This window comes from Strix uralensis, chromosome 14, assembly GCF_047716275.1.
Source record: "Strix uralensis isolate ZFMK-TIS-50842 chromosome 14, bStrUra1, whole genome shotgun sequence".
Lineage (NCBI taxonomy): Eukaryota > Metazoa > Chordata > Aves > Strigiformes > Strigidae > Strix > Strix uralensis.
This window is the reverse complement of record NC_133985.1, coordinates 20,714,892-20,736,806: the sequence shown is the minus strand read 5'-3', so window position 1 is coordinate 20,736,806 and position 21,915 is coordinate 20,714,892. Positions and strand designations below refer to the sequence as shown.

Below are 21,915 nucleotides of genomic sequence, written 5' to 3'. Positions count from 1 at the left end.
GATCCACAGGGATCACAGTGATGCTTCTCCTCAGAAGACTGACCTGCCACAGAACAACAGCAAACGTGTATGGAATCAGTTTGGAGAAGGGGGAAAGAAAAGATTAAAAAAATCAGAATAAGCACAAAGATGTCTGTGCCAGTGTGAAATAAGGAAGAAAATTGAATTGTGTAGGTTTGAGCTGTTCAAGGTCTAAGAAATCACATCAACTACTACAAGAAAAACTTTGCAAATCTCATGATGGTTGAGTAGAGTTTTTCTCAAAGAAACCTCTAATCTGGGTGTTTCTGAATAGTCTGATTTATGACTGTGTCTTTTAAGTGTCTTCCTTAAAACCACACAGGCTGGCTGTGGCAGTCTATGCAATACTGGAGTGTTCTTCAGCAAATAGTTGAGGATATTCAGCAAGTTTTACAGTGTTTCTGAAAATAGCCAGCAGTGTTTATTCTGTAAGCTCCCCATACAGCAGATGTTTGAGACAGTAATATTTTTTTGTCCTCAGGTGCCAATGAACTGGCTGTACAGAAAGCAAAGGCAGAAATCACACGACTTATAAAAGAGGAGCTCATCAGATTGGTGAGTGAAATATCCAGAATGCAGAGGGAAAGTGCCTTAATTTATGCTTTATGAGATTGATTTCTACAAATGTTGACACTCTGGCATATGTTTTTATTAGTATTAGGGACTGGGACTTAGAGATCTCAAAAGCAGTTTAATTGAACAGCCTAGGAAATATACGACTCTGTTCAATCAGGCAGACAGACGGCTGTTATCCAGCCAGCAGATGGAGATAACACATTAACAGAGCTTTTTGAACAAAGACCCCTTAAAGAGTTAGATCCCTATCAGTTTCCTAATTTCAGCACCATCAGGCAGGGGAGAGGAGAATTATTCCCCTCATTTTAATACTTTGTATGTGTTGAGAGATTTGTTTTGCCGTAGCTTTACAGCATACCCAGCTACTAATCAGCTGTGTTCAACATAGTCTGTTTTCAAATAAGATACTGTCTTGAGAAATCGGATTTTGGGTTCTCTGGTTGAAGAAACCTCGACTTTCTCTAGAATAACCTTCAGTGATTCTACATTGGACTTGACAGTGTCTTGGCTTTTTCTCTTAAGTAGCCTTCCAAATCAGCTGTCAGTTCCAGTGGTCCTGCTGAGCTGTTATTGATAGTTTTGTTGCTTTTTCAAAATTGTTGACCTCCCCATAAAAATGTTTTCCAAAGGAAGGAGATTGCTAAGGACCTGCTTATTTACATGTAATGTGGTTTTATTGTTAGTGGGGTTTTATTGCAATTCATTTATCCATTTTCACTTTTAACTGTGATTATGCTTTCCTTTATTTGCAGCAAAATTCTTACCAACCAACCAACAAAGGAAGATACAAAGTTCTATGAGTATTTGGAATTATCTGTCTGCCAGTGGCTGGTGCGTGAAACTTTGTGGCTTCTGTTGTTTTTGCTGTTTACACTGCTTATTGTAAATTAAGAATTTTTTTATTTTGTCTTGCGGACATTTTTTAACAGAAAATTGATACTTGCTGAAACATCTTAATTCTCTCCACTAAAGTTATCAGTCTTAAAGCAGACCAGTTTTGGCGGAGCATGATTTAATTTAAAGTGCAGTTTATATACTTTTCATCATAAAGAATATAAAATAAAACAGATTTTAATTTTTCTGACAGACTGTACTGTTAAGTAAATGAAACAATGTTGGGATTTGTGTTGGAAATTGTTAGAATGTACCTGCTTCATATTGTGGGGATGATTCATGCCATATCAGTTTATACTGGAAAAATGATAAAACACCAGAATAAAGGCAGGATTTTCTCCTGATCCATAGCATCTCTCTGGCTGGTTCCACACACATTCGTTCCCTGTACAAATGTCCCCCTAAGGTCAGAGAGTCTTGCAGTGATCAGAGTAGAGAATTTTATCCAGAAATACTTGAGGTCTAGTTTTAAGATCTTCTTATCCTTTTCACATCCCATTTTGTCTTTATCATCCAGGTAATAGAATAACTCTTTGGGGTTTTTGTAAAGTGAAATGTTTTGTAGTATGAAAATAGTTTTCCTGTTTTTTTCTAAACATCAGAATTTTAGGATTTGATTTTTTTTCCTCATTCTCTGACATAAGAATGAAAGCCTGTTTAGTTTAAAAAGAAATTCTCAGAAAAAAAGAGAAACCTCTTTTGTAAAGAAATATGACTTTGTCACTTTTTTATAGTGTTCTTATATATACATTTAACGTGATTTTTCCCCCCCCAGGATTGTCGTCTTTATTATTGTTAGGACATGGCTTTAAGTAAAAATGAATAATGATATTTATGAATGAGTTCCACGAGTATTGACCATCATTGAAGTCAATAAGCTACTGGGACGGGCAAGACCTTTCTTTTTGAGGTCTCATCCCCATAACCATTAGTATTCATGGTGGACACTTACTACTCTTAAGCATTTAACTTTCCTGTCTACTTATCTGGAGCCTAAGCGGTAGCAATTTGAATTGTGTCATTCTAGCAGCTGCAGGACTTCCAAGATGATGACTTTCAAAAGGACTTTTGTAGAAAGCTTTTCTTACCCGACACATTGAGAAGAAATGTGTCATTTTAAAACAGCTGTGTATGTACTGCTTTAACCCTGGTGAAGACAAATCGTACAATCTGCATCATGGCTGTATAAATTCACAACTTCTATTTCCCAGCTTCAGGTAATTTAAATGACTGTTTCTGTTTGCATACAACCATCCGTTACTCTAACATCAGTGTACCTTATTTGCAATACAGGAAAGGAAAGTAGTGATTATTCCAACTGAACCGTATACATTTAGGATAAGAACAGCCAATACTTGTCAATATTAATACACTGAGTAGAACAAAGAGAAGAAGCACACACAATAACCCTTCTCAAAATTTAAAACAAAAATCTCACACTAAAGGTTCCCTTTAAATACATCAGGTTTCCTTCCGTTAAGAACTGGGTTTTGATATGTTTCATACAACTTGTTTGTTGAATTGTCTAACTTTTTGACAGTGTCCCCCCTGAAGAGAGACAGATTTTGGTGTATTTAATGAAGAGCACTTCCAAGTTGGACAGCCTGACACTTCTTTAAAAATCCTGTTTCAAAATGTTCATATATATATTGGTATCTCCTAAAAAAGGCATGATGGAGACGTTTTTGTGATTTCCAGCTTTGCACTGTTGGATTTCAGAGATGCAACAATGTATAATCTTTAACTTCCTGGGGTTTTTAAATGCAATGTCAATATTCCTATGTTTTTTAAATTCCAGCAAAAATAAAAATAATTTCAATGTATATTTTTCAGAAACTCTCTTTCTGAATAGCTCATCTGTTTTCTGCACTTACATTGCTTCTGCGTGTTTTTCCTATAACAGTAACCATACTTTCTGGAGTAGGGTGATGTGTACGGTAACTTGTGTTTTTCTGCTTGAGATGCAATGAGATGCAGCTCAGATTCAGTTAAGAAAGTCACAGTGAAGGTGTTTGGATACATGAAGACAGGAGCGAAATGCATATAAGCCAGAGGAGAAGAAACTCTCAAATTAATAAATACACAAGGAAAAAATAGTGGAAACAAGATGAGAATAAAAGTTTGGAGAAAACACAATTAAGTACTGAAAAATGTTATATTTAGTTCTTTCCAAGTGTGTCCATGGATATAGACAAAATCTTTATAAACATCACGGTCTGGCTGCTTTCCAGGGAATCTGCCCTGGACAGACTCTTGTCACCAGTTGTTGGAAGAGCACAGGGATGATGTATTTCCTTTTTTTTTTAACCACACATAAGCAGAGCTTGTTCTGTTACCTGCCCAAGGTGACACACTACCAGCTTTCTAGGTTGCCTTATGCTGTCAGTGCTTGAGTAAACTGGTATTTTGGGTGGATAAGTGCTACAAATATTTGATACTGGATGATGAAGGAGGTTTTGCTTGCATGTTTTCAGTAAGGCAGTGTTGACATGTGGTGGCGAGGGGTGGTACTCTGGGGGTGTTGCTGTTCTCAGGGAACAGGACACCGGCACTTGGAGGTGGCAGTGAATTAGCAGAGAACAACTGTGTAGGTGAAGGCCTGTGAATCTGGAAGAGATGGTGAACCCCGAGAGTGGCTGGAGGTGGAGGAGGGGAGCCCTGTGCCACCATTTTCCATGGTGACCACCACAGCCTGAGGTCCTGGCCCAGCAGCTCCGCATCAGTTAGCGGTTAGGGGAAGGAGAGAGCAGGACTCTTGGTCGCAGCCCTGCTGGCTCCCTCGTTCTCTGTGCAAGCAGCCCACCAAAGATTCAAACAGCAATATTCCTCACCGCATTGTGAAGGGTTAATAAACAGATCCCATCTATCGCTGTGGTGGCCATTAGTGTGCAAGAGTTGATGCAGCACATCAAGCTACTCTGCATGCACATGAGCAGGCAAATGGGCAGAGGTTTTGCTCTGTGCCCTAGCCAGGAAAACAGGAGAGGAGGGCTAAATCCAATGTTCTGGGTGGGGAAAAAAATCACATTCACAGCAAGATGAAAACTGTGTGCAATCACAGTTCAGAATTTTATACTACCCTAACTATATTGCACATAGTTGTCACCCTTTGTTTCATTAAATAGGCAGCTTAAGGCCTATTTTATAAGTTAGTCTTTATGCTGTAAAAGTTGTAACCAAAATGTAATGACTGTAGATCACAGGCTGGCATGTTCCATAGCTGTTCCCTGTCCTGGCTGCTTGAAATTTTACTTGTACAATTAAAGCAGGGCAGTCTATGTGATGTGCATTTGGCTGCTAATTGAATAAAGGATTCTGGGGCTGAAAGTGTCATCTGTAGGAGCTTTTCTCACTCGAATCTTCAAGTGGAAGACAAATAAGATTAAGCAAAGCTTTGCTAAAATTCTGCAAATGTAATAGCCGAATTGAAACAAACACCACAGGCTGAATTTGGAATCTTCCTAAAATAAGAAAATGCTGGAGTCTCGAGAGAGAGTGCACTTAGGTACTTCAGTCCTTCAGACATGTTTACATTCGTAAAAAATGGCAGTTACTTCAGCAAAACTAGTGACTGGGTTAGAGACAGGTACGTGGATCTGAGAATGGAGCCTGTGTAGCTCCCCAGAATTAGCTTTTAATTTTCTGCCATGGACACATACTATCGATGGTGTGTTGCTCTCTGTTGAGAGAGTGTTTTCTAAATTTGCCAGAATGCCCTTAAATAGGCTGGTGAGGTGGTTCTCAGTGTGAACTTTGGAGTAAAACCAGCCCTTGCCACAAGCCTACTCACAGCAAGTTACTTGTGAAGGTCGTGCGCGGTCCCTTCGCTTTATCCAAGCGTGAGCGCCGGGCCCTGTGTGCGCGTTCTGGCCTCCTCACGTGACGCTTGAGGAATGCACTTTCCTCTGATTATTTTTCTTGACCCAGATCTCTTCCAAATATGGTCTCAGCTTAAACAAGTTTGTGTTCTTAGAGCTCGGGCGTTTGCAGAAGAAATTTGGCTTCCAGCTCACTGTGGTGTATGGGGGGAGTGGAGGCGGAGAGCAACCTAAAAATGTAAAGATAAAAGGCACACAGCTGGACTCCAATTTGTCCCAAAATGTACATTTTGTGAAGTGTTTATACAATGCTAGGCAGGAAGATTTGTTTTCATAATTTTAGCTACAGTGGAAACAATTGTTTTTAAATAAATGACCATTAGTCTGAGTGATTGCCACCCAAACATTGCTTCTCTGAGACTCCTCATCTGAAACAATTTAAATATTTTCCTTTAGTCAAACTGAGAAATCCAAAGTTGTCAAGCTGACCAGCATAAGTAGAGGTAAATTAATTAGTATCTCAGAACTAAGTAGTTCTAGTGAGCTAAGAAATTATTAATAGCCTACTGTGGAGTAAGCATGTGATTAAGTTATTTTCTACTTTGGCCATTCTAAGTATGAAGTTTGTCATCACAAACGTGTTTCTTAGAACAATAAATTCCACTGAGCAACTGTTCGGAAACTAACTGCTGAGCAAGGAAAACGTTACACTTAATGAAAATCCTTAATCTTAACTAAACCCTACGTTTCCTCTGCCTGTGCATCTTAGCAAGCAAGTGAATTTGTGGAAATTGTCAGCTCCAGTAATTCATAGTTAAATAGAAGCTACGGTACTGAATTCCCCTGGCTTGCTCAGCACGCTGTGTAGCTGAGGACTGGCAAGAAGCTCCTGCATTGGCAGAAGGAGGAACTTGTGCTTTCAGGCCCTTCCTCTCCTTGAAAGTTTGGATCCACTGGTGAGATCTCCAGTAAGGGAGGAGGAGAATGAGACACTGCGGTCTGCATGTAGGAAGAGGCAGCATTTCATTGCATCTTTTACCTTACAGATAATTAATGCAATCATTCGGTACTGCTAGCAAGAGCAGTCCTTGAGAGAAAGAAAAGGAGGAAGTAGATTCACAACCCGAGTAGCGGCAGTGCTTCAGGCCCTGGGGAGCTTTCACAAAACAAGACAGTTGCAGATCAATTTATCTTTTTGGTTCCTCTTTTTATTACCACAGCGTGCAGATGAGGAAACCAGACCCTGTTGCTACCAGATTAATATTTGAGCACTGTGGGCAACGGAGCCAGCTCATCTGGTGTGGGTTTGCCTGGAGCATGACACAGAGCAGTCACACAGACCCAGCGCCCTCACGGAGGCACGTCCAGCTCCAAGGTCAGACATTTAGCTCTTGCTCTCACTCTGCCAGTCTGCCGGTGATAGCCACCACAACAGCCCGATTCAGGTTTCACAGCTCCCTGGGATGGAACCTTTCCTTGCTTCACATTACAAGTTCACTCCTCTCTACTATCTGATTGCTTCTGCATTCTGTTGAGATCACGATTTCTTCTAGATAAATCAGGAGCCTGAGCCTGTCCTGACTTCCATCACCTTCCAGACTAAGATATTAAAAGGAAAATAACAGGATTTCAAAGAGGTATCGAACTCTACTGCTTCTGATTGGTGGCAGCATTTCCAACAGGAGATAAAAGCAGCAGAAAGATGAGGTTTGTAAATAAACTGAATCATTTGCTAAATTAAGCAAAATAAATGCTGCTTTTCCCTGCTGCTTTCTTATACTGCAAGTGAGGATTCCTGCATGCATTAGGAAGCACTGGCAAAAAACTGAACCATCGTCTTGGCAGGATGTTTCACAGCAATTTTCGGCCTGAAGAGCTCCAAGTATTGTAGAAATGGAATATCACAAGGTTGGAGTACAGCAGTCAGCTCCCAAAACAACAGCAGGAGAGGAAAATATTTAGAAAAACAAAATTAGTCATTTGTAAAAGCTGCAGGTTCTTCTTCGTCTTGTCTGTCTTGCTTTCATTTTCTAAGACCTCGTCTAAATAATGCAGGACGTCTTTCAGATGTCAGTCATTTAAGGACTTACATGCTCATTTAGACGCTGTGATTTGGGGGTGTATATGCTATCAGTGGCCCAAGGGTGCTAACAGACAGCAGGAGGGTTTGGATGAATATATAGTGGCACTGATGCTGTTATGGTCATTAACAAACATGGATTAAAAAATCTGTTGGTCATACCCCTCCACAAAGTGGGCTGTCACATTGTTTCACTAGAAGTGAGGTTGACAACAAAAGGGTAGTGCTGGGCACTTAAAATTCCTGTTTCTATGGGAATAGTGGAAGGGATAGAGAAAATTCCTGTTTTTCTTTGGAAATAGTAGAAGTTGCTGTTCCTGCTCAGAAGTATAAAGTCTTGTTTATAGTGAAGTGCCACTGCAATACTAAACTCTTTAGAACATAGATGGATAAAACAGGGAAAAATATTTAATAGTCAACAATTCTTCACTGCAGCTGGTGCTGTAAGATGCCAGTGGCTAATAGTATATGGACCATTATATCTAAGTTACGCTGGAAATGGCTGCAGTCCTCATTGCAAAGTCAGCAGTGAAAGAGAACTAATGTCATACATTATTTTAATACAATCCTAAAGCTTGACTGTTCTGTAATGGATTACAATGTGTGTACTTTTGGGGCTGAAAATATCACACTCTTCATTCCAAATGAAAGTAGTGGAAACACCAGGAATCCTGAATCACCTTTCATGAATGTTCTTAATGATTTACAGTATTTAAAATACAAAGGGCACATTCTATAATTTATCATCCAATAAATCTGTGATTCATCCTTAGTAGCCAGATGCAAAGACATGGGTGAATAATGCTATTCATGTGGTGAAAAACAGGAGTAACGGCTCAGTGCAAGCACTCCCCTACCCTGTCAGTGAGGCCCAGGGCGATGGGGATCGCTCGCCTGCACTCAAGGCCACTGCGTGCCGTCCCGGCTGGCCTCCTCGCCGCTCGGCAGCCCTCCCTCATCCTCTGTGGGAAAGCAAGGTGCCGGCAGAGAGACCGGCCACCTCCCGCATCTCCGTGCGCGCCTCGCACCTCAGCCGAGCGCCCGCCCGCCACCTTCCCGCCCAGCAGGACAAAATGGCGGCGGGTCCCCGACACTGAGCGCCTCAGAGGCGGGAGGCCCCGCCCCGCCGGCCCCGCCCCGCGCACGCGCGCCCCCGCGGCGCGCCCCCGCGGCTCGGGAGCGCGCCCCGCCCTCCCCTCCCTCCCTCCCGCCCGCGCCCGCCGCAGCGCCGCTCCCTGCAGCTGCCCGGCGGGGTGTGGGGGAGGCGGCCGCTCGCTCCCGCCCTCCCGTCCGCCGCCCTGCAGGCCGCCCCGGTCCCCTCAGGTAGGTGCGGGCCGGGCCTGCGTTCCCCGGCCCCTTCTCCGCGCGGTGGGAGGCGGCGGGCGGGCAAGATGGAGACGCGGCCGGCGGGGGAGGGGAGCTCCGCTCCGCTCCTCTTCTCTCCTTTCCTCTCCCCTCCCCCGTCGGCCGCGTCCAGCCCCGCCGCTGAGGGGGGATCCCCCCCACCGCCACCACCCCGGTCTCTTCACGGGGGGGCTCCGCCTGCGGGAGCCCGGCCCCGCAGGGCCGTGGGAGGGCAGCTGCGCCATCGCCGCCCCGTCCCGCTGCCCCCCTGCCCGGGCGGGGGGGAGCCGGGCCGTGCCCTGGGCCGGGGGGTGGAGGCCGCACCCCGGGCCGAGGCGGGGAGGTTGGGACGGGCCCGGTTTCTTGCCACCCACGCGAGACAGGTGACATGCGAGGCGAGGGACACCCCCACACCGTGACCCCAAGCGCGGTGGTGGCAGCTGAGGCGGCGGGCCGGGGCAGGAGGGAGCCGCGCCGCCCCCTTTGTCCCCTCCGCTGGCCCTTGGCCTCTTCAGGTGGAGCTGGGGCCTCCTGCTGCGCTCAGGAATTAATTCCCTTCAGCACCCCCAGCTCTCGTGCGAGGGGATAGTGAATATGCCGTGCTTTTTACTTAGAACATATTTCCATTAGTGTGTGAGATCTTAATACATGCACACAGTCCACGGATGTATTTCCTTGACATACCGAAGTAGCATATGCCTTCGTTCACCTGCACGTCAGGGCCTCTGGTATGTTCCTTCTGTGCCTCTCTGCGTTCTAGCGTAACACATGTCGGTGGTGTATATTCTTGTGCATAGTTACAGATAGTTTAATGCATCCTTATTTGTGCATAGCCCTTCTGGGGTAATTAATTAGTGAATAGTTGCACCTTTAATTTGCGTGCGTTTCTCTCTGGGTATCTCTATAGAAAGTAACAGCTATTTTGATCCATGTGGCTTTTATTTTTGTAAAATGAAAGAGCAGAAGGAACACCTGGTTAATATATTTCTTAAATTACAATTTATTTCTGTTTCAGTCTTCAGATGCCATAGTTTCTCCTCCAACTTTTTTTTTTTTTGTCTGTATCCATATCCTTCAGGTTTTAGATGCAACCTTAAAAAAAGTCCCGCCTGTTTTTTGTCCATTGACCACTGTTGAACAGATTCAACAAGTGGACTTTGTCTTTCTGCAGCCTGGCATAAGTTTGCTGCAGTGGCTGTGTTTGGGTGTGTTGACAGGTGTCCGGAGTCTTGTGCACTAGTCCCGTCACAGAGAAACGCCGTGGAAGCGCACATCAGGAAAGAGATGTTTGATCCATCTCTTAAGCTTCAAAATCCTTTTGTGGGAGGCAGCTAGGGAAAGAGGAGAGGGTAGGTGAGAACACCCACGGAGATGAATGAGCACCTCTTACCTCTCCGAGCTATTGTTCTAGGCTGCAGCGAGGGCTGTTCCCTGGGGAGAAGAGCGGGTGGGCGAGAACACCCACGGAGATGAATAAGCATCTCCAGCTCCTCAAAGCCGTTGTTCTAGGCTGTGGTGAGGTCTGCTCCTCTTCACCTGGGAGTAACTCCTTGAGGTCAATGGACAGTTTCACAAACACTAATAATCCTTTCTTTATAAAGATCTACCTCTACCTGCTCCATCATTCATATGCATATTTGGATTGCCTTGAACTTCGGTAATTACAGAACCACAGAATAATCAGGGTGCAGTTTCACAACCTTACTCTTCTAAGCCAGTCTATCTGGCCTGATGGCTGCCTTGATTCTGTGCTGCCCCATCCCCAGCTGTGGGGTTTTTTTTACCCCTACCTCCATTCCCTCTGCTGTGTTTGAGACTTGTCATACCCTTCCTTCAGGTCTTCTAAGTCCATTAAGTTGTCAAAGTCATCTTTTTGAGGTCTGGTTAGTTTTTTAAGTAACTGAGACCAGGGGGGGAGTGGGGCAGTGGCAGCTGGTGGGTAACATGGTTTAGACTGACCTGGGACCTCAGTCTATCTCTGTGCTTCTAATGGAAATGTGTGTTTCTGTTCCTCCCTTGCCTCAGTGCCAGCCAACTGTTGCTTTTGCTTTCTTGTTGGATTAGTTTTCACCTGGGTCAGATCCCCAGTGTTGGTTTATCCTGCTCTTACACAATAGTTAGTGTTGGCACAGGGAGCAGGAAGGTGGGAGAAGACGGAAGGGCAAGATTGTCCCGTTCAGAAAAAAAATGCAGATTCGGTATTGATTATGAAACCAAACTGTTGATTGTGTCAGTGTACCTGGGGGTGCACAGTTAATTAAATCATTGACCTGATCTTCCTTAATTTTTCTGAAGCTGTCTTAACCCTTTCAAGAGTCCCGTTTCTCATCATCACGTGGTTATGTGATCTTAATTTTGGGGTGGAAGAAGTCAGCTGACGTTCTTGCTGATGTAAGCATCTAGTGAAACTCTGCCCTTAGATATGACTTATTTGTTTTTTTAAGGTTAGAAAGCCTAACAATAACTTGTTTGCCTGGTTTTGCAATCAAATCATGAATGATCCCTAAAAGTTGACAGTTTACTTCACACTTAGCCTAGCTAGTGCCTGACGATATCTAATCTTTGTGAGAGCAGTGCTGATCTCTGTCTTTAATACAAAGCTGGTGCTTAGGCTTTGGAGAGCGCTGTTTCTCCAAGTGTGTCTGAGTCAAAACACTTGAACTCCTGGAGGCACAGAGGTGCACCCAGGTTGCAGCTCGCTGGTAAGGAGCAGGAGTCACAGCCCCTCTGCGAGAGAAGACTCCCCCTCCGCCTGGCACGTCTGGGGAGGAGGAATTTGAAGGAGGTGGGTGTATCTGCTCCAAATAACTCTTCCCTTAACTTCCGTCATGTAAGAAATGACCCTGGGTCACTGGAGGAAGGACTGTACTTTTAAATTCTTGTATTGCTTGGGAAACTCTTAATTTCATAGTCTTTTTGCATTAAGAGTAAGTGAGAGAAAAACTGTTTTCAAAATCACGTTATCTCTTCAATTTGCAGTCTCATGTTGTCATGTAGTAGCTCTAGTGTAAAGAAATTGTTTCTTATATTTTGGCTGGTTTTAATAGATTTAATGCATTTTACCTAGTGTCAAATGAGAAAAATCGTATTACGCAATCAACTGCGGAAAGTGCTTCATAAGCACAGCTTGGAGAAACTGGTTATCTGGCTTCAGAAGCAGATTAGATTTCAAATATAGTTTCAGGTGTTACGGTGTATGTTGTACCACTGATAGGATTTCATACTTAGTATTTTTAAAACGTTTACTTTTATGGGAATACTCAAGGTAAGGTGCAACATTGTGAAAAGAAGCAGTTATAGCGCTTTAAAAATCGGGTAAGGCCCTGCTGTAGCAAGAGTTAACGTGTAGAAAAGGAGCTGACAATAAAAGGGACACTTGAAAACATTTAAATTGATATAATTCATTCTTTTAACTGAGTAATGAAAGTATTTGTCACACCCGCTATCCTAAGGGGAAAGAGCAGAACCAATACCGTATCTCTGTTGCAATCTTGAAAGGGAAAATATTGCTGCTGCTGCTTGAACTCCCCCCTGCAAAGAACATGAGCCCTTTGGTATTCCCCAGGGCCCGCAGCCCCGGCGCTGCCGTACGTGGCATAGAGCGTTCTTTATGCAGAGATCTTGAACAGAGCTGGTCCTGTGCTCCACGCCAGCGGTTTTAATTGGTAGAAGTGACGTTTGGGGTACTAGTGCAGAAATAATACTTGTAGCTGCTTGTGTTTTTAAGTAGTATGTCATGTACTTTGTATGAGTTGGACGATGATGAAAATGTACTGCTACAGCCTCCTACAGCTCCCTCAATACTGTTGAAACTGTTGCAAGCTCAGCTATGAAAAACTTCAGAAAAATAACCTTCATTAAAAGCAAAGTTGTCCCTGTTGGCCATAGGATTTACCTTTCCTGGTATTTGTCGTTTGAAAAGTTGTAATATAGATGTACTTCCAGTTTTGGTCAGTTTTGCTCTGATTCAAGTGTGTTTTACCAGAAGTCAAAAAAGCACTTGCTGACTCAGGTCTGTTCTGGTGCTAACCAGGCTGGAGTTGCAGAAAGCAGGCTGGGGTGGGTGAGACCAGAGCAGTTGCCTGCTTATGTTGCAACTGATTATTCTGCTTAATGCGGAACAGGTCCCATACCCAGTATAAAATATCTAACGAGCAAAGCGCCTGTTCCAGGGGGCTTGTGTACTTTCTCTGCTCATCAAAGTTTTCACCTTGTCTATGCTGGCAGCTGAATTTTGCCCATGGAGAAGGCAAAGGGTGTGATGTTTGAAAGCTAGAGACAGCATCATTCGCAACTGAGGAGGGTGTTTTTGTGTAATGTGATTTGAGTAGCTTGGATCTTAAACTTTTGTGTAGTAAACAGGACATGAATGGGGATTTTCTGCATAGTTTCAAGCCTAGAGAGAGATGGGCCATACAAGGAACAAAAGCCTCAGCAGTTGTAAGCTAGAACTGTGTGGTATCTTAACCTGTATTTAGGGATACAAGGATGCAATTTGTCCAAAACCTGTAATATCACTGGAATTAGGTGAAATTTCTTAAGTTTCCTGCTGTGTCTGTATTGCCTGTAATACAGTTTCTTTTTCATCTCCCAGCAGAAGGAAGCAAATTATATCAAGCTTGACTGAAATACAAAAAAATCTTAACGGCAGCCTTGTACATCGTGTATTGACCGATCAGTGGCCTGGCTGTCATCTGGGCAAAACAAAACTTCAGACTCACCACTCTAGTGCTAAATCAGGTTAACTTTGCAGGAGAGTTGCAGTGCAGCTGTACTTTAAAAGCGGGGATCATTACCATGTCCAGAAATCCCCCCGCAGCAAAGCTTTGCAGGTCCCGGATGGATGGTCCTGTTTCTTTCTTTATTTCTAGCAGCGGTGGAGCTTCTGTGCTTCGTTGCATGGGAAGCTCTAATGCTGCTTGTCTTTTCCCAAAGCTAGCTTATCCAGTTGTCTCCTCCCTTCCCCAGCACTTGTATAGAAATAAATGATGGGATAGAAAAGGATCCATACAGAAAATCCTCTACAGCCATTTTACAGTAAAAACCTTTTTGAAAAACGACTAAATTTCGTTACTACAATGCCTCATCTTAACTATTTGTTTACACAAAGACATTCAACCAGTCAGTTGAATCAGTTTAAAAACTGATTTAAGTAAACTGTGGCAAGTATCTTTTATGTGTCTATTTACAGATTTAAACCAAGTAAGTTCTATTTTGCTGGAAACTTGTCTGGCCAGTTTTATTTAAGAATGCTTGCACACAAAGTTGTATGTGTTTGGCTATACAATTTAGCTAGAGTGTGATTTTTAAATGGGCATAGCTTTGCATTTTATACCAATTCTCATTTACGCTGTGTATCTCCCTGCCAAGAAACCTGCTTCCACTCTACAGATAGACTCGCTACATTCCTTTATTCCCCGCTGTATTGTGAATGAAGTAAAATTATACTGGAGATGTCCATGTTAGGGTAATTAAGCTCAATTACAGATTTCTTTTTTAAAACTTTTCAGAAAAAAAGTCTTAAATCAAAAACCACAGTATACGAACCTTGGCTACTACTTGAAATTTTCATGGTTTGATGAGAAATGGTGCAGAGAGGGGGGGAAAAAGAAAAAGTATTAAAAAAAAATCCCATTGGCAGTCTTCCACCAAGAGTGTGGGGTTTTTTTTAAGCTTCCTCTTGTGAGAAATTTTAAACAGTTACTGATTTGTACATCTTTCTTCTTTCATCAATTACAGTGATACCGGCTGTTGCCAGATGGGAGGTAAACTAGCATCAGCCAGGTTTTGTGTGTAAAGTTAGTGTTTGTCAGAGCTCTCAGCGATATTACAGTAGACACAAAACACATGCATATGGTGATGGAGCTCCAGGGCTTGGCAGTTACACAGGATATAGTCACTGTCTAGGAGTACCTGTGATGGTTCTCCCCAGGAAAGATGAATAGTGTCAGTAGGAAAAATCCCCCCCTGACTGTAATGAGGAGAAAAAGCAGAGAGTAAGAGTGTAACATAGACAGGAACAAGTCTGAGTGGTGGTTGGTCTCCTGAGACACAGCAGGGGCCCCCACTTTATTCAGGGCTTTCTCCCTGCTCTGGTGTTTTCCTCGGATACTGGGCAGTTGAACTGATCCTTCTTTGTGGCAGTCGAGCTCGGAGCAGCTTTTTGGGGCCGAAGCCAGTATTCCTGTGTTTAAAGTGAGTACCGAGACAAGAATGCTGCTAACCGCTCCAAGTATCCTCTAGTGTATCAACAAACAGATGAATAGCCTTTCAGAGCCGCTGGGCTTACTCTCTCGGCAGCAAAAGTACATTATCAGAACCCTTATGTTTGCAATTATGTATCATGAAAAATGTCAGGTATTTTTTGTGATATTGTAGGCCCTGTTCTAGTGGGGTTAAAGGAAGGTAACATTTATTTGACTGCTAATTGTAGAAAACCTTAAGCTTCCTTTTTATTGCTGCACTGAAAAGTCTGTTTGGTCTCTTGACCTGTACCTTACTTTTTTGTTCTTTGCTAAGTGCAGGCTTGCTAATTATTCTTAGTTGTTTGTTTGCTAGTCAACACCTGCAATAAGTGGTTTCATGTTTGTTCCACCATACCCCGTTCAACATGCCAGGACTGCAGCACTTGGATAATCTCTGCTAGAACCATCTAATATTTAGACTATATTACTATCATAATTTCACTATTTGACATAAAACCATATTCATATATTTGCACAAGAGTAATGCATACACTGTAATGTGCATTTGACAAGCCAAGGTAAATTGGGTGTTACAGCAGGGAATGTATCCACTGTAATCAGAAGCAAAGGGCACGGGGATTTACTCTGGGTAAACAGACTGTCTCTGCTGTGTGCTTTCTCTCTGGCTGGGAGGAGACATTCATAACTGCCAAATTAAACTCTACGATTGATTACTGAATTTAATTGGGTTGCTGTAGGTGATAGTCCAGAGCTACTGCAGGGAAAATACCATAAATCTTCCAGACCTTATCTACTAATTTACCCCGAGAAGAAATAGTTGGTGTCCTAAGCATGACTGTAGGGCGCAGAAATCCTCCAACGTGCCAGGTACTGATTGGCTTAATGTTGTCTTCAGCATGGCTAAATATTATTATCTTAAACTGAGTATTTGCAGCTTATTTAAGTTGTAGAACCAATACAGTTGAATGGGTGAAAATACCGTGTTGCTCCTTGAGTGCCTTGTTGGCTTTTTACAGTATCGCCACTATTAAGAAATTTGAGGCAGTATCTTTGCAGTTGGTATTTTTTAGTATTGATGCTTCTAAAGTTTTACAATACCAGAAATATCGTTAATTGTTGTGATTCTGCCCCAGTACATATGCTGCAGGGATTTGATATGATGGATGTAAGCATAACCGATTTACTTAGAAATAGTCGCTTGTAATTCTCATGGTGACCATACATGGTTTCTAGCAGCTGAACGTCAGTTTGTCCCTTGGAACCAGGGTTAGCCCACAGTAACACGCAGGTGAGAGTCACCCTTCTACCATCCTGAAGACAGGGCTTTGAGTCTTGTTTAAACAAGTAAGCCTCTATAAACAGAGCACAGCTCAAGTTGGTTTAGTCCAAGGAGAAGAGCAGGCTGTATAAAACAGTTGCTGACCTGGATGGGCCATGTTTGTTTTCCAGAATATTTGGAGATGTGTGACAACGTGCATGTCTGTAACAGGAGTTGTGTTGTTTTTCCCAAAGTTGTTGTCTCAGAGTTGTCATTACCAGCAATTTGTACCTGCTCTTCTAACTAGGACAGCGTCGGGTCCCGCTCAGCCTGTTTCTCAGGCCCTGTTTTGGGGGAGTTACAAGTCGTCTCTCAGACAGCAGCGGTGCAATCAAGCATCTTGTACTTTGTCACAGATTCATTTCATACCTCTGCTTTCCCAACTGTGGCACCATTGTCTTTGCTGAATGCCTTACCTGTTTCTTTCTTTCACATCAATTGCAACAAGAAATGACAAAACTGATTAGTGTTTTATTAATTTGCTTCAGTTAAAAAAAAACTTGAGGAGCCTGTATCTACTAAATCGAGAGTGTGATACCATGTTTTTCCTTGGCTCACAGGTGATAGGTTAATCTTAAACAGCTAGAATTTAGAGGAGATTCAGTGTGAAAGGTTTGGAAATCACGGTGGGTGAGCGGATATTGTATCTTGGTTGCTGAAATGTTCTCCTTCAGTTCTTTAGCATACTGCTTCCCTAATTACACCTATCTGAATAGTATGGTTTAAACTGTCATTTTTAACTATGTGTAAAGGTTACCGTGCAAGTGAAAGCTTAATAAAACTAATTTTTAAAAGTAATTTAGTAACATCAATACTGTTTACTAAAAATAGACGAAGTAGTTCGGACTAATTTTAAGAAATAGAGGTAGCTTTTGAACGATCCTCACTTGCAGAACGCTGCAGTATTGTTATGTATTGATACATATTTGTCTCTCTTATTTTTGGTAGAAAATGATGCACCCTGTTGCCAGCAGCAATACAGCATTCTGTGGGCCCGGCAAGAGTTCTTGCCTTAACGAAGACAATGTGAGATCCGCCGATCAGTTTGACTTGTATGCCACGCAGCAGAGTAAATACAGCCACGCGGTCAGCCACAAACCAATTGCGTGCCAGAGACAAGATGCGCTGAACGAATCGCACTTGCAAACCACAAGTGGCAGGAATATAGAGACAAAAGACGAACTAAAGAAAAAGAAAAACCTCAACCGCTCTGGTAAACGTGGAAGGCCATCAGGGACCACAAAATCGGCAGGGTACCGAACCAGCACAGGTCGACCCCTGGGGACCACCAAAGCAGCTGGATTTAAGACAAGTCCAGGCAGACCCTTGGGCACGACTAAAGCAGCAGGATACAAAGTCAGCCCAGGCAGACCTCCAGGTAGCATTAAAGCTCTATCACGGCTTGCAAATCTAAGTTATACTTGTGGCAGTGCAGCTTTTCCCTATCCTGTGGTGCATAACAGAGGAGTACATGCTGCTGGTGAAACTAGCAGCAAAATCAAACAGCCTAATGAATGAAAGGAGGGAATTAGTAACTCCTTACTAATCTGCTTTACTCTGAATTTTGGCATGTTTCTTGCATTTTGTTGTAGTGTTTGCCTGAGTTTCTAGATTTTATTTTCATTCAAATAATGCCATAGCCCACAGGTGCAATTCAGTAACGTTTAAAGCAATGTTGAGAAGGCACTGGTTTAAAGGGATTTTTGTTGGTTTTAAATCATAATTTATAAGAAAGTCTGAAGTGATGCATTATGCCTTCGTGTCGATACTTAAGTAATGTCCATGTCCCTAGTTTTATGTTCAATTTCTGGTAAATCTAGTTGTGTGGTTAGTAAAGAATTGAAATAAGGAGGACAGAATTAGCTGGCTGTTGGTTGATGTGTTGGTTCTCGATGTGGCCTATCTTACAATAAGGAACTTGGCCAGATGAGTTCTTACCTGATAAGAAAAATTGCTAAAGCTGCAAGCTGCATTTTCCACTTCTGCAGGAGCTTCTACAGACCTCAAATAGATACCTAAAAACTAACAAGCAAAGAAAAGAAAGCCCCACCTTTTTTTAAAGTGCTGATTTCAGGTGGCTTTTGGTTCTGGAGTTGTAGCATTAAGTCGATTTCAACTAATGCTCCAAAAATATTTTTGAAAATATTAAAGAAAACTGAGTGTTTGTACAACACGTTACAGCTTCACAGCGCCTTATTAATGCAAGCTAATTTGCCTGTAGGTGATAGCTGTTCTTTTAATTAAGCTGTTACAGGATTCTGCTGTGTAATCTTGAAATGCCTAATAGTACATATACCAAACCACAAATCATTCTTTGAAATTTGAAATATTTTATAAGAAATTAAGTACTGTTCATCCTAGTGATGCACTTGGTTAATATTAAACAGTATGTTCTTAAACCTGTAAATAGCTATTTACACTGTTTTTTGCCTTTAAATTCTGTGCTTAGGTGGCGACAGTTTAATAGCTTTTAAAGTATTAATCTATAATGTTTACAAATTAAACTTTCTAAATAGACACTGTTGCCAAGTTTTCAGACTTAGTTTTGCCACATATTCCTGAAAATACAGTTATCTCGTCGTTTGACACTTATACTATATTTAAGTTATGAAGCTTATATATCTACCAAAGGACAGCATTTTCATGATTTATAAAAGCAAACTGTATAGCTGATGCAAACAGGATGCAGTTTAGTGCACTGCTAGACCCCAGATATAAAGCAATTCATCTATGCATGCAAGCTGGAAAAAAATGTTGTTGGTTAACTATAAATACCTTCCTTGGCTGCAACTAAAACCTTCCCTCCTTCCAAAAGAAATGTTCCATTTTTCAAGTGGGTGTATTTAATTTTTTTTAAGTGTGAGAGAGTGTGAGTGTGTGTGTGTAAAATACTTTAATCTAGACTTCAAAAAAAAAATCAGTCCTCAATGTTGCATATTGTTTGTTCTAAATTTATTTTACTGGAATTAAAGTTTTTTTTTTCCCCTCATCTGGAAAAAAGTTTACGTTTAAGTTGTTTCACGTATAATATGGTATTATGATAAATTTGTAGCTTCAAATACCTGGGGAGGGGGAATATATAGAGTTTGTAGATTTGGGGGAGTGTATTTGGGTTAATTGAGCCTGTGCTGAATGAGTAATGATGCTGATAATTTTTGTTAACATAAATGCTTTTCTGGCCTGCTGTCATTTTGATGAGAACTCTTGATTTCAATGATGACAACTTAAGAAACAGATGTCATGTTTCATACCTTTTTTATCAGGAAAAAAGCAGCAAGCCTTCAGGTGTTCCAGTGATGCCTAACACATATTGAGCTGGACTTTATGCTGTACTTTACAATAGGTGTGTTGAATTGTTTTGGGGGAACTGTGTATGCACTGGCAACTAAGACAATGAACCTCAACTATACTGGATGGCTCCTTAGTTGATAGATGAACTAATGGCAGCTAAACTGCTACTAAAAAATAGTTTCTTCGTGCTGAAGCTATGAAATCCAGTTCTGTGTTCTGTTCCTCAACAAACTCGCAAGTCTGAAATTTAGCAGTCTGTCTCAGAACGATGTAACTTCTGACACATGCAAAATGCTAACGTGAGTTAATTCACCCTCAGGATCTGTGTTGTATTGGCTGTTTTTAATCAGATGATTTTTCAACACAAGACTGCTTTAAGTTCTTTCCTGAACTCAGCTGGGAAAGCAGTCCTCTTCAGCGGAATGTAGTCACTGCAGGAGTGTCCCACCTCGCTGGCAAGGAACGTGTTGCATGTCACCACTCTACCTTGGAGAAACTCCACTTCTTACCTCCTGTTTATCCTGGTTGCTCCTGTTCCGTTCCTCACTTGTGCATCTACTCAACGGTGCTGTGCTGTGTGTCAGGAGATAATGCAGATGTATTGCTGTTCTGCTAGTATAATGAATTTTGTATTCAAGTATGCTGATGAAATAATGAAATTATCTAAGCAATTTCTGTTCATTACAGTGTTTATTAATTATATCAGGTGGAATATAATCCCAGTAAAAAACAATTAACGTTGTCAATTGTGAAATGAGGAGCATAAAGTAGAAAAGTGTTCAGAGAGTCTGTAATGGGCTGCTTGGCACTCCTGATTTAGCAAGGAGACCAGAAGTGCACTGCTGGGCATTTCCCAATTCTGGTTTATTTTACATCTGACTCTAGTTTACTGGTGCCGTGCAGTGAGGGGAAGAAAAAGAAGAAGTGAAGAGATTCAAAGAGAACTAGAAATGGAATTTTCAAATACTTCTGCTCTTCCTATGTATAATCTGCAGAAAACCTTGTGCTTTTGTCAACACTTTTCTTTCCATGAGAAACACTGAAACAGCATGTTAATGCCTAAACTTTATTAGTACCAGTGGGAAAACTGGCCTTTTCCCCCCATAGTATGAAAACATTATTGTAAGGTAAATTGCTTATTTTATATTATATATCATAATTCAGCTATTCATAAGCTAGGATCACTGTTGTGTGTTAACACTGTTCAGAAGATCTACATGTCAAGTTTGTTTTTAATAATTTCTTTTAATTATCAAGTTTCTAACGTCTTATTTATACATAAATGAAATGTATTAGCTTGCTATTATTCCTTAATGATGCTATACAAGTTCACTGTTTAATATACATATAGTAACTACTATTCAGTTTCTGATTAAATTTACTTAAACTTTAAAACCAAATAATTTTGCTACTATAAAGTCTTGCACTGGACATATTCAAGATGCTAGCACCATAGTTTGGCAGGAAAAAAATCAGATACCATCAGAAGTGGCTGACTGATATCAAAGATAGTATTTTTAAAATCAGCAGCTAGCTTTGTCATTAAAGCAATGTTCTTTATATCTTGGATTTAGTTTAAACTAATCAAAAGAACTGCGTATCAAGAGCCATTAGAGATCTCTGTTCTGAATGAATTTATTTTCATTTTGTCTGAAAGATCTTAAGAGTTCAGTCAGGACAAAACCAAGCCTTGTCAGTGAAAAGTGATGTGTCTGTGAAAAGAATTACTTGGAACTACAATACACAGAGTAATTCAGATGAGAATTTAACTCCCTCCCCCCTTTTTGAAGAGCTTTAAAAGGCAGAGCAATGTGAAGTCATTAGTCCGATGGTTTCATTAGCTGTGGCTCTGCTATACTTTGTTACATGTATAATAATGTTTCAGCTATCCTTAGAGTTGGCAGTTAAAACAGTTGATAACAATCGTAAATACTTTGAACTGCAGACTTCATTTCTGACCACGAAAGTTTATTCTTCTCTATTTTAATGCATATATTTTAACACTGCTTAAATATATTTATGACTTTAGTAGAGACTAGACCTTTCTCCTTGTGATTTTTTTTTTTTTCCCCAAATAGAAAAGTCTGTATTCTGAAATTTGAACCACTTTCTCATACTTTAATCTTTCATTCGCTTTTCCACAGGTTTACTTTGGGGGAAACAGTAATCTGTTAAATAACTAGTATCAGCACCCCGTCCTCTGCTGTAAAAAGCCTGATTAGATACTGTGTATGTTTTTATGTCCATGAACTTGAGCTACTCGTGTGCAATTATGTGTATGGGAATGGAGTAGTGTTCATGATCTGTATTTACATCATCATATGGATGTATATTTATTAATAAAGTTAATACTTTAAAACCTAACAA

General features: G+C 41.5%; 2 protein-coding genes across 11 annotated transcripts in view; both read left to right on the top strand.

Annotated features, from left to right (window-relative positions):
* Positions 1-6,707, top strand: part of DDX46 (DEAD-box helicase 46) — a 27,939-nt gene extending 21,232 nt beyond the window's left edge. The window contains exons 22-24 of one of the 7 annotated variants that reach the window (XR_012630841.1): positions 503-576; positions 1,350-2,708; positions 3,032-3,314. Coding sequence is in view for 6 of the 7 variants with exons in the window: in XM_074883626.1 (XP_074739727.1) it covers positions 503-576; positions 1,350-1,397 (122 nt within the window). In the remaining variant the exon portion in view is untranslated. Of the gene's footprint in view, positions 1-502; positions 577-1,349; positions 3,315-6,529 lie in introns of those variants that run through there. The other 6 variants (XM_074883626.1, XM_074883625.1, XM_074883624.1 and 3 more) reach the window with 6 other exon arrangements.
* C14H5orf24 (chromosome 14 C5orf24 homolog) lies at positions 2,664-21,915 on the top strand. Of its 4 annotated transcripts, XM_074883631.1 has the most exons (3): positions 9,206-9,461; positions 17,206-17,635; positions 19,521-21,915. In XM_074883631.1, the coding sequence occupies exons 1-3, from the start codon at positions 9,429-9,431 to the stop codon at positions 19,559-19,561; spliced, it is 504 nt and encodes a 167-aa protein (XP_074739732.1). In that variant the 5' UTR covers positions 9,206-9,428; the 3' UTR covers positions 19,562-21,915. The 4 variants fall into 4 exon arrangements, with proteins under 4 accessions (XP_074739730.1, XP_074739731.1, XP_074739729.1 ...); XM_074883629.1 differs by lacking the exon at positions 9,206-9,461 and adding an exon at positions 2,664-2,708 and having other exon boundaries at positions 17,206-21,915; XM_074883630.1 differs by lacking the exon at positions 9,206-9,461 and adding an exon at positions 8,584-8,712 and having other exon boundaries at positions 17,206-21,915.

Bases quoted from the DNA above. Each gene is read 5' to 3' on its own strand.
- C14H5orf24 (XM_074883628.1), top strand. From the start codon at position 9,429: ATGCCTTCGTTCACCTGCACGTCAGGGCCTCTG. The intron at 9,462-17,205 runs GTATGTTCCTTC...TATTTTTGGTAG, and splicing joins CCTGCACGTCAGGGCCTCTG to AAAATGATGCACCCTGTTGC.